This window comes from Crocodylus siamensis, chromosome 5 (assembly GCF_052110815.1).
Source record: "Crocodylus siamensis isolate JL-2025a chromosome 5, ASM5211081v1, whole genome shotgun sequence".
NCBI classification, from domain to species: domain Eukaryota; kingdom Metazoa; phylum Chordata; order Crocodylia; family Crocodylidae; genus Crocodylus; species Crocodylus siamensis.
Window position 1 is genome coordinate 137,158,875 of NC_143399.1, and position 12,846 is coordinate 137,171,720.

At 44.4% G+C, this 12,846-nt stretch overlaps 1 protein-coding gene across 1 annotated transcript in view; it reads left to right on the forward strand.

Moving 5' to 3' along the window:
- Positions 1-7,305, forward strand: part of TOPAZ1 (testis and ovary specific TOPAZ 1) — a 66,586-nt gene extending 59,281 nt beyond the window's left edge. Inside the window, exons 20-21 of the mRNA XM_090049059.1 lie at positions 34-217; positions 7,016-7,305. Coding sequence (XP_089905185.1) covers positions 34-217; positions 7,016-7,229 — 398 coding nt within the window. The 3' untranslated portion in view covers positions 7,230-7,305. The remainder of the gene's footprint in view (positions 1-33; positions 218-7,015) is intronic.
- The last annotated feature ends 5,541 nt before the right edge of the window (positions 7,306-12,846 follow it).

The window sequence follows — 12,846 nt, forward strand, 5'->3', positions numbered from 1 at the left end:
GCTAACTTTTAAATTTTATACACGTACTTTCAGGTGCTTTATCATTGGGTTGCTATCCACCACTGGAAGGAAATTTGTATCGCAAACTTCTGCTGATTCCTTCTTACATGTCTGAAGTTGAGATGCTGTTGGCTATTGAAATATTCCTCGTTTCAAATGCTAGTAATATTCAGAGTCCAGGTGCTACTAGTCAGACACTTCAAATCATACTGAAAAGGTTTGTTGGACATTTTTAGCACATTTTATGTCTGATCAATGTGATATTTGAGTTTGAGGGAAAGGGAGGGGAAGTAAATTTGTTTGTTTTCCACTAACTCTTAATTAGGAAAAAGTAATTTTACAAAGTAGTTTCAAAGGTTTACTTTGGTTCTAAAAGGCAGTAAATAATACATTTGATAACTTCAGGAAACAAATCCACTAGCAATTGCCTGAAAAATACTCAGAAAACAAGAATATTTCAGATGATTTAGAATGTGCTTCTCAAGTTTTAGTTATAGAGTATAGTGTAATGCAGGGGTAGTTAACCCATGGCACATGTGGCATGGGAAGCTGCTGTGTGTGACACCTCAGCCCCAGGCACCTTCATTCTGGCACCTCGGAGTGAAGACTGTTAGGTACACCACTGCTGGGGAGCTGGGGTCAAAGGTACTTGGAAAGGGTAGAGGCATAACTTGTGGCATGACTGCCAAAAAGTTGGCCACCACCTTTTTGTTGTGTATGATAGTGTTACAGTGAGATGCCATTTGCCTTGGATGACCCTAAGGCTGTCAAATCACAAATTTTTCAGTGCATTGAAAAAATGTGCACTTTACTGGGATATATTTTCAGGCAGATATCCACATTAGGTTTTTGGTATGCATGGGAGAGATTTACTGCATCAGAGTCTGTGATCTGCTATGCCTTCACTCCGTATAGGAGGAAGGACAGATAAAATCAAAAGCACACTTGGTTCCCTCACCTTCAGCAGTCCACTTCTGCCTTCCCTTTGGAAGTAGCTGGGGTCAGCCTCTGCCCAAGATATCTGCAGATAAACCTGTGATGCCCTCTGCCTCCCCAACCTTAGCAAGCACTTTTGATATTGGGTTTAAGATGGCATTCCCAACAGAACTCTAAAAGAAGAAAACTCCCACACATTACCATCCATTATAAAAGATTTCTCTGGCTCAAAAGTATGCTTTCTGCTGCCAGTAGTACCAAAGGTTGCTGTACACTCCATATCAATGTTAATACCAGCAAGTGTGACAAAAACTGCCAGACTTAAATTAGAAAAATGAAAACAAGAAACATGCAGATCCCCAAAAGGACTCCTTGGAGAAAAAAGGGTCATTGTTCACTACCAGCCATGCATATCACATTTGAAGATTACTTATTAGTCTCATTAGCTATTTCAGCTTATCCATCTCCTTAACTTGGGGCCCCAGTACCAGCTGAATTGGATAATTCACCAGTGTGCATACTACCATGAATATCACAATCCTTCTTGTCTGTGGAACTTTCCTTGAGACTTTTGGCTATGCCTCTACCATTTTATTCTGCACAGCGCTATATTCAGCTGTCTTGACTCAGAATATCTTTGAGAAATGATAGGTCTCCTATTTTTGCTCAACCCTTATCTAGAAGGGTACTAGATATATTACAGTGCCTCTTGACAGATGCTACATCAGTCCCCACAGCCCAGGAATTGGTGAAAATGGCAAGATGCATCTTTCTGTACTTCTGTATTGGGTGGAGTGGCCATGAATGTAATAAACTTCCTGTTTCCCCACTCCCAATAAGGAAGGTAATATCATGGTTGCTCAGAGAGATTTATCCTGCTTCATTGCTATTGATGGTGAACTGTCAAGAAGCCCTACCTTAAATAAAAACAGAAAAACCCTACACTTTGGAACTTGAATGATCCTGGTTTGAACTCCTTGCTGAAGAAAGAAAGGGAAGCTGTAAAGCATTTAGTTGGAGGGTAGGAGGTTAGTGAGAAGTCTGTCCTAAGCAATATATGGGGTAATAATAAATTACTAGAAGTGTGGCTATTGGCACAGATAGTCTTGTCTCTGAGATGTAGCAGGAGCATGCACTATCCCAATCCAACCCTACATGCCCCTCCCAGAAACAGAAATGCAGGGTAGCTGGGCCTGTCTTGCACACTTTTGCACATGAATGGGGCTCATATCAGGGAGGACTGTGGCAGGCTGGGCATTTCTGCAGCCAGGAGCATTACTCTTGCTACAGCCCTTCCCAGTCTGGCTCCACATAAGGCCAAAGGCTTGTTTCACCTGGCTGCAGTGGTGGCAGCAGCAGTCCAGTTGAGAAACACTGAGGTAAGCTGACGTAGTACAACCGTGGTTATCAGTTGGGCTGCTGCCAACTTCAAAAAAGTTATGGAGGGTTGTTTTGAGTCTAGAAAGGTTGAGAACCTGCTCTAGAAGAAGAAAAATAGGTGATATCTAAGCAGTGGTCTTTCAGTTTCTCTTGTACATTTATGTTATCTACCCACCTGCCTTCCCTTCTGCTTTGGAGCTACTTTCTCTTATACTTCAGAAGTCCATGGATTAGGGATAAGAAACTGTAGGTAGTTATGGGCGTACATTCTGTTATATAGATGCAGCCAGTTATGATACTTTGACTGCAAACATATTGGTGTACCCCACAATGGATGCTGCTGTTCTGCACAGTAATTCCAGAGGTATCAAATCTATTAAGAAGCATGTTCAAAGGTAATTGTAACTAACTAGTAAGTATCCCCTCTGAAAGCAGGCATCTCTCTGCTGAAATCTGCATGATATTTTCATGTAATACTTCTCCAAAAAGCCTATTTCCTAAAATTCTGATACTCCATGAAACATTTTTGATGGTAAATTTACTTGTACCACAGTATTATGCTATTCTAATATTGACATATTCACTGTTTTCATGCCTAGTAAAATAAATAATTACTTCCTTGGTTTTCAGTGTGCTTGTATCTGCCTTGCTTGACTACTGTCTTACCCAACTGTTTGTTATTCAGTGGTTAGAAATGGATCTTCTCAGGTGAACCATTTTTCCTCTGATAGCAAGCCTGCTGTCTTTTCTAAAGCTTGCTTAAAACACTCCTCTTTCTCTGGTATTGCTAAAGTTTTGTCACTTAAGGTGCTGACAGATGTTCAGGCCCCTGCTGTAACTCCTAGTGCTTTACATAAAGTGCCATGAGTTGGAGTTCCCCCCTCCCACACCCACTCCTGGACACAACAGATGCTCACTTACTGTGTTTCGTAGTTTCTAGGGTCGGAAGGGACCTGAGCAGATCATTGAGTCCGACCCCCTGCCATGGCAGGAAAGAGTACTTCTAGCCTCCTCTTAAAGACCCCCAGGGTAGGAGCCAGCACCACTTCTCTTGGAAGTTGGTTCCAGATCCTAGCCGCGTTGACCGTGAAGTAGCGCTTCCTGATATCTAGCCTAAATCTACCCTCTGCCAGATTGTGATCGTTATTCCTGGTCACTCCTGGTAGTGCATGGGAGAACAGAGACTCCCCCAGTGCCTGTTAGTCCCTTCTAACTAGTTTGTAACAGGCCACTAGATCCCCCTCCCTCAGCTTTCTCTTGTGGAGGCTGAACAGGTTCAGGTCCCGTAGCCTCTCCTCATAGGGCCTGCCCTGCTGTCCCCTGATCATGTGAGTGGCCCTCCTCTGGACCCTCTCCATGTTGTCCACACCCCTCTTGAAGTGTGGCACCCAGAACTGGACGCCGTATTTCACCTGCGGCCTGACCAATGCCGCATAGAGGGGGGGAGTATCACTTCCTTGGACCTGCTTGAGATGCATCTGTGTGTGGATGCATGACAAGGTGTGGTTAGCCTTCCTGACTGCATCCCCACACTGCCGGCCCATGTTCATCCTGGCATCAGTGATGACTCCAAGATCCTTTTCTGCCTCTGCACTGCTGAGAAGGGAGTTCCCCAGCCTGTAGGTATGGTGCCGGTTGACAGGTGCATCACTTTGCACTTGTCAGTGTTGAATCTCATCCTATTCTCATCCGCCCACCCCGTAACCTGTCTAGGTCTGATTGCTCCCTTCTAGCGTGCCCGCATCTCCCCATGTTTTAGTGTCATCAGCAAATTTGAACAGGGTGCTATTTACCCCCTTGTTCAAGTCACTGATGAAGATGTTGAACAGTGCGAACCCGAGGACCGAGCCCTGGGGGCCCCACTGCCCACATTCCTCCAGGTCGAAAATGACCCATCCACCACCACTCTCTGGGTGCGGCCCTCCAGCCAATTGCTGACCCATTTGACTTGTGTGGGTGTTGACACCACAGTCCCCCAGTTTCTTAATGAGAATGGGGTGAGAAACAGTGTCGAAGGCCTTCTGAAAGTCCAGAAAAACAGTCCACTGCTACCCCTGCATCTAAGGATTTGGTGATCTGGTCAAAGAAGGCCACCAGGTTGGTCTGACGGGACCAGCCACTTATGAACCCGTGTTGATTGCCCCTAAGCATAATCTCCCCTGCTGGCTCCTTGTGGATATGCGGCAGAATAATTTTCTCAGAAAGCTTGCCTAGGATTGAGGTAAGACTAACTCGCCTATAGTTTCCCAGGTCCTCCTTCCTCCCCTTTTTGAAGCTGGGAACTACATTGGCCCTCTTCCGGTCCTCTGGCACCACACCAGAGCACCACAAGTGCTCATACAGCCATGCCAGGGGTCCCTCAATGACCTCAGCCAATTCCCTCAGTACTCTAGGGTGGAGATTGACATCCAGTCCCTCCAGAAGTTCCCTAACTAGTTCCTTACTAACTCCTGGCCTGGGTGCACCTCCCCTGGGGTCTAAGGGGGGCCCGAGGGGGGGGGTGTAACTGTTCTGGTCCCTGCTCAGGAAAATGGAGGCAAAGAAATCGTGAAATATGTTGGCTTTGTCATCTGGTGTGATGACCAAATTTCCTAGCGTGTCTTGCAGGGGCCCCACATTACCTGGAGCCTTCTTTTTGCTCCCTATGTATTTAAAAAAGGACTTCTTGTGGTCCTTGATCCGGGAAGCTAGTGTTGACCAGGGGAGATCAGCTTCACCTGCAGGTGAGCAACAAGCCAAAGAGGAGCTGCCCCTTTCCCTAGCCCTGCCCCACCCCTTCCCACTACAGGACAGTCAGTGGGGGGAGGAGGGGGAGCCAGGAGCAGTGAACTGCTGGCTGTGCTTTGCCCAACCTGAGCTGGGGGCAGGTGGATCGGATCCCCCTATCTTGCAGCCAGTCCCCAGCTGCCCTACTGGAAGCATAATACTCCTTTGGGACTGCCCAGGTTGGAAGAATGACACCCAGTCCTAAAGGACTGGGGGGTGGAGGGAAACCCCTTGTTTTACATTTGCATAGAAGAAAATTGCTTTAAACACATTACTATCTTTGAACTGCTGCTAAAGGGAGTAACATGCTCACAATAAAAAGTAGCCACCAGCTCCTGGCTCCTGACAAGACCAAGACAGGTGGATCTGACCTAAAAGCAGGTGTCTCTGCAGACTCCAAGTGACACGTGTTGCATTCCAGAAATCTTCAAGGAGGCTGGAGGGGAAGGACTGCATGCATGGCTGTGGCTGAGCTCCTTCACAAGCTGCCAGCTTGCCCAGCATGAGCTGGAGGGCAAGGGGTGGAGCAGAACTCCCACCCAGCCTGGTTCCCCCAGTTGTGAGGGTGGTGGAGCTCCTGGGCTGCATCAGCACAGCCCCAAACATGCAAAAAAATTAACCCTAGGGAACACAAGCTCCCTAAGGCACTGTAAAGCAGAGCGCCTTCATCTGTTACCTCGTTTAAGGAGGATTAATTTTGAACACAATCGGCCACTTTAGAAGCACCCTTCAGCTATGCATGCCTGTCACAGCTATAGAGCACTTACAGGGGAAGAAGGGGACAGCAATTTCAGTATGCACCTTACTCCATTAATCTGTGAAGGCATACTAAATCAAATTGCAGGTGATACTGGTTTCTAGGGATATACCTTTTAATAACATTACCTCTTTGGAGATGAGAGTATACCCTTTTTGACTGAGGTCAGGATTTCAAAAAATTGTTTTTATTTGCTGAAAATAATATCTCCAGTTCTAGGGTGGCTGTCATAGTTTCATAGTTAGTAGGGTCAGAAGGGACCTGAGCAGATCATCAAGTCTGACCCCCTGCCATGGCAGGAAAGAGTACTGGGGTCAAACAACCCCAGCAAGGTGTTTGTCTAGCCTTGTCTTAAAGACCTCCAGGGTAGGAGCCAGCACTAGTTTGCTTGGAAGTTTATACTCAGCTTATATTTTGAGATTTTTCTCTACAAACATAAGAATTGAATATTGATTCTTTTTTAAAAGTTCAGAAACTGGATTCTTGATTGTCCACCCAGTTTTGACTACTTATTTAAGTTTTATTCACATGTGCAAAATCAGATTCTTTAGGAGCAGCAGTATCCATTGTGCTCTTGTTGTAAAAAAAAAAAAAGCCAATAGTATACTACATTGTATTAACAGGAGTTAACAGAAGGACAAAGTAGTGCTATAGCCAAGAAGCCAAAGATGTAAATTGCCAGACTTGGCCAGGAACAAGAGGATTCAAACTCCTTCCTTGACTCATTGCTCCAAGTATTTTCCAAATTTTCCAGTACAAAAACAGTTCTTTGATCTGACAGAGGATCAGACTGCCTCTAGCACTATACCGGGACTCATGCTCAGTACTAAGACTGGCTTCTGCCACACTGCTATCACCACCAGCTTCACCCTTCTTAATTCTGGTAATGTCCTCAACACTGGCCATTTCTGGTACCAATTTATCAGGAGTCTGCCTTGCTAGAGTACCCAAGATGTGGCCTTCACTCCCCTGAACTGACACCACATAGACCCACAACTCTAAATTAACCAGCTACAGATTGTCTAGTAGTTTACGTTATGTATTTGGAGATGCAAATGCAAGGGTTCCTGTTTACTGATTGTTTGATAACTTAGTGTATCAGTAAGTAAACTATCACATGAATAAGATGGATCTTTTATATGCCATGACATTTGTACTCTGAAAACTCTCTTACAGATGTGAAGAACATAAGGTGCAGAGTAAAGATGATTATCGAACAGCAATGGACAGAGTAATTCTAGCTGCTCGTATATCTGATCCAAAGCTTTTTCTTAAGCACATGACTATGAACATTAATATGGAACAAGTTTACAGTTTGGAACATAATTCTGCTATAAAATGGCTGAAGGAAAACATGAAATGGGCTGGAAAAGTCTGGCTTTTTCAGTAGCTATTAGTTGGTAATGATTTTTTTGAACGGTTGAAGTAATCATTGTTGGAAAATAATAAAAATCAATAAAGACTGTTTCCACTGTGTTTATACCCTATGTCTTACTGATTCACAGCAACATTTGTAAGGTTTCAAATCGTAAGTTATTCTTGAAGTGATTACAGATTATTTTCATAGATGGAAACACAATAATAGAATAACTTTTTTCTAGAGGCAGGTATTATTGCAGGTTCTCACACTGGGGTCAGTTGAGACTCTAGTGATAACATTAAAAATACCAAAACTTTTGAAATATTTCTTCTATTAGAATAACAACCTTATTGTTATTTTGAGTGGCAGCCCATATACATGAGCACTGTTGATAGGTGTATGTTCAGTGCTTTCAGGCTGGATGTTTTATAGTCAGCAGGGTCTTAGTGTTGCACATGTCCACTTCACCTGTTTTTTGTGTTTTTTACTCCTCAGTTGGGAATCAATCTAGCTACTCCCCAGTTTCCTTATACAACCTGTATTATGTGCCAGAGTATCTTGCTTCCCTGAGCTATTAATGCTTGTTTGTATAAAGCTTATTTTAGTGCAGTGTTAGGCTCCTTTCAGTTCTTCCTGCATTAATTTTTTTCTTACATTTTCTGGTTTTATTTTTTTAATTTGTCAGACCCCATACCTCTCCACCCTGCTTTCTAAGGTGGTTGTAGCCCATCTGTGCATCCCAATTCAGACCCTAGTTTTCTCAGTCAAAAACTTTTGGAGATTATATTCCCAAATCAGTTCCTGTAGCTATTTCACCTTATATTGCTGACTGACTTGACAATGTACCTCTTTACACAAAACAGGAGGATAAATCCCTCAAAGTGCATAGAGCTCTTGAAAATAAAAGTTATAATCTGCTTTCTCAGCCAATATAAGATGTTTCATAAAACTTAAAGTTTCTGATGCAAATAGGTGTTTTCAGAGGTGATACGCAATGGATTCACTTCAGTACTATCTCCATCATTTTAACTTTCCTGGCACTGTGATCCTTGCACCATTGCTTAGCAGCACCATTGCCTTTAATAGATCACTGCCACCAACTATCTTGATTCTGATGTCCATCTAATCACAGATGACTATTTATTTGGCACAAGCTTAAGTTGTTCTACCCTTGGTTAATAATACCAGCAGCATATGCATCTGTTTCCCAGGTGGTGACAGCTTATCTGGATCTATTAACTGTATCTTATTACCACGGATCTCTCAAGAACATTTACCACTTGAGCCTTCAGCCTTGTTAGAACTTTAATTATTTTCAGCATGCTTTTTAAATTTATAGTACTGAAACGTTATAAAGTGTTTATGGAAGAAGCACCTTCTACATCAACCAGTTTAGTACTGCCTTTTCCTGAGGCCAAATTCTAAATCATACTCTTGAGTTTGAAGTCAATAAACAGTTTTCCAATAAGATTATGCAACGCCTTCCTCTATCCCTCCCATTTCCATGAAAGATTCCTGACTGTAAACCCACCATCAATATGACAGCAGTTCTTATAGGCACTCAGCTCACTGTACTACTACCAATGGCTGTAGAACTGTTTGGATTTGGGGAGATTGAATGACTACAGAAGATGCAACTGCCTGGCATATTCCTAACGAAAATTATGTCTGTACTACCCCAAATGCAAGAGCAGTCAAAAATATTCCTGATTTCTTCGTTAGGTCCATATGGTAGAACATTCCAACCCAGTCAGCATTTTGTCTTTGTCTAATACCACAGCATTATCTAGAGATAAAGTTATTTTAACTTCTGAAAAGAGTTTGTAAAGTCTTTCAGATCTAATGAGGACAGTACCACCTATTCTGGATATCTCTACTGAGAAGGAAGGAGAAAAACCACACATAACTGGACATTCTAAACATCCTGATGTTGGGCTGTTTTGCCAGTACAGTATATTACTAATTATTGGACCCCACCAAAGTTGTGATAAACACTTTAGCATCAAGTTGAAAATTTGCAGACAGCAGGTATTGGATAACAGGTGCCAGATCTGAACACCGTTTATCTGGTACTGAGATCTTTAATGGTCACAACTATTAATGAGAGTTCTTAACAAGGTCAACAGAGACCTGTTCCTAAAAAGAGAGAGTGCTGAACTGTGTCTATCTTTCCAGCAGGAAATTGTATTCAATATTAGTCTGCAAATGAGAATTTCAGACCAACAAACAGTGCTATCAGAATATGATTATGCAAACTTTTGAGTCTTCCTCACATTAGTTTTCTTTTTTTATTATTATGTTACTGATTTGGCATTGTATTCACAGATCTGTAAAACTGAAGTGTAATTATCCAGTTCTGCTGTAGAAGCAATCTTAGATACACCTGATTTAATTAAAGGTTCAGTTTATTTTCTATATAAGAATTAAATAGATCTTATCAGAGCTGCATGTCTGGGCAAAGAGCCAGAAAGCTCTGGAAAAACTGAACAAAAGCTGAAGATAGTGGGAGTAGAATTGTGTTGAATGGTCATAAAATTGATGTAGCATATGGGCATCAATACAAAACAAAAAGATTGCACCTGTCTTTCCCATAGTAACTTTGTTGCTGGATCTAGTCCCATGCTTAAATCATAAGGGGGGATCTCTAAGTGGGTGCCATTGGTGGAAGTTTTTAAATTAGTGCTTTTTTATCCCAGGTTACTTTTGATTGTAGGAGATTTGATTCTAGATCTCTCAATACAGCTAAATGCTCCCTTTTTAGCTTCTAGCTAGCCTTCAGTAAGAGAGTTTTGTGAATATGGGCCTCTGTATGGTCATAAATAACTGTTTATGGGAGATAAGTACCAAACCCTTGCTCGTTCACTCTCTCTGGGAATCTCTTAAATCTCTGCCAACTAACATTTCTTGAAAAAAGTTCAATGTTTATGGAGTATGAAATCATACCTAGAACCTCTTTTCAGTCGGGGGGGAAAAAAAAAGATTGTGGAAACATTACCACAATTTGTTATAAAAAATACAGAAGCAATTTTTTTCTTGTTTTTTTGTTTTCAAAAGAGACTGAAGGAAGCTGGGAAGTAGAGCTGTAATAGAGTAAATTTATAGTTCTTTGTGTATTGTGGATCTATAAAAGTGGTGTGCAAAAGAGCAGTGTTTTGATCTTTCTTGTTTTGGATTTGGGGCTGTTTATTGTATTTAACCTTATACAATAAAAATTATTTAAACGTGTGTTGTTTAATCTCGCTGCACAAATATTTTTATAGTTATCAGTGTTGTCATTGTTCTAATATAATAAAAGCCTTAGTCTGTCTGTGTGTGTAATGCTCCGTCCCAGCTGGGCATGGACTGCTGAGAGGGAGCACACAGACTAGCTGCAAGGGCCCTGAGCGTTACGTACAGAGGGAGTGAGGGAGCTGCTCCATGCCCCCCACCCCAAACAACAGCTGGCAGGGAGAGGGAGGCTGTGGGGAAGAGGGAGTTGCCGGTGGCAGCACTGCCATGCCCCCCCCCCCCAGTGTCACGGCTGTACCACCGCCCCCCTGCTGCCACTGCCCAGTCTCAACACCTGACAGGGGAAGGAGAGGCAGGGTGTCTGGCAGCCTCCACTGCAAACTCCCCTCTCCCCCTTGTTCCTGGGAGCGGCAGAGGGTGGGGTAAAGGCCAAGCTCCCCTCTCCCATCCTTGTTCCTGGGAGCCTGGGTGGAGTGGGGTTGGGGGGGACGGCCTACGGGGCTGGACCACGGGGAAGGGTGTATATGGGGCCAGAGCAGCGAAACTGCAGGGTGGTGGCACTCTGTTCCCTGCGCCACCCCTTTCCCCCCACCCCTGGTCATTCTTGATGGGTAATTTGTAGTATTAAAATATTTACTTACTGTAGATACTCATTTTTAAGAAGAGGTATCACTTTTGAGAGGTGGATAGAACAGATATGGGGACTTAACTACCCAAGAACTAGTTCACAAACAAAATTGGACATGCTGTAATGAGTGGAAAACACAGTATGGAAGAGAAAATAAAATAAATTTAACAATTACATCAGAATGGGCAAAATATGGCCTGCAGACTGGATCCAATCTGCCAGGCAATTTCACCTGGCGTGCTGGTGCCTCACTCCCATCCTTGGGCACAGAAGGGCCCCTGCCCAGCCATCATGTACAGCTGCTGCATGTGGCTGCTGCTGTTGCCACTGCTGCAGCCGCTGGGGGACCGGCTTGGCTTCCCCAGCCTCCAGTAGGTACTTTCCACCCCCTGCCACTTCTTAAGCCCTGCAGCAGGGACAGGAAGGGGGGACCTGCCTCTGGGATGCAGCATGGAGCTCAGAGCCTGTGTCCAGGGGGGTGATAGGAACACAAAGCTTGGGTAGGCAAGATGTGGGGTTTATGTGGTGGGAGGGTGTAGAGGACGCCTCCCTTGGTGCACAGTTCCCACTGCTGGCAGCAGCAACGGGGTGGGCAGGCCCTTGGGGTGCTCCTGGCCTGTGTAGGTTGTGGTACACAGCTCCAGCCAGTTTTGGGAGCTGCATGTGGTGGCAAAAAGTGGAGTCAGGCTGACCCATTTTTATTGTGTGGGGCTCCCCAGGGCGCATATGCAGCTCCCAGAACTTGCATGCTACCAGGGCGAAGCCCTGCACAATGGAACTAGCAGCCTGGGCCCACTCCCTCGGCCACGTGCTGCTGCTAGGACACTGCCAGGAAGCAGGGGGCAGGGCTCTCCACTTCCAGCGGAGTCCCAGCAGCTGTATGTTGCAGCACAGAGTGGGGAAGCCTGCTAGCTCCTTGCATGAGGAGCTAGTAATGTGCAAGTGCTGAGAGCTGCACATACATTGCAGGGAGCTGGCCTGGCTCCACTCCTTTGCAGCCATACACAGCTCATGGAGCCATGAGCACCCCGAGGGTTCGCTGCCTGCTGCTGCCCGTGGCGGGGGCTGTGTGCTATAGGGGGTGTATGTGGGGAGAGGGGGAGCACAACCTGCCCACCCTCCCTTCCTCAAACCCCACACCCTTCCCCCACACCCCCCACATATACACACAACCCCACCCCCTCACAAACCCCCTACCCAGACACCCCCCCCACACAGTTTACAAGAGGAAGATTTTATTCTGAGCTATTATGCAATTATCTCTATATACACTACATGAACAAATCATGACACAAATATTCTTTGAAATGAAATTAAAATGTTATAGTAGAATTTTGACTTTCAGTGTATGATTTGTTGGGTTTTTTTCTGGTTCCAAGATGGCAACCCCTCCTCCCGGTGTACTTCTGGTGGCAAAGGTCAGGGGTTAGAGGGCAGGACTTCCAGTCCCAAGATGGTACAGCCCTCAACAGCTCACCAAAACTCATTAAGCAGCCCTCCAGCCAAAATAATTGCCTGCCCCTGGGTTACGTAGTTATTCTGCGATGGCTAGTCCACCAGAATGAAACCAAATTTTAAAAAGGTTAAATTAATTGCAAAACAACTTCCATCCTATCCACAGTACATGGCTCTAGAGATCAGATCAGGGGAGGGCATGATAAGAATAGGAAGTGGCATAGAAAAAAGTTTGAAGACTGGAGGATTGCCTACCAACCAGGAGAGTGACTATTGCCACTGAATTGTGTATGCATTAACACTTAAGCTACTGCACTCATAGCTTCCAGTTCAAAT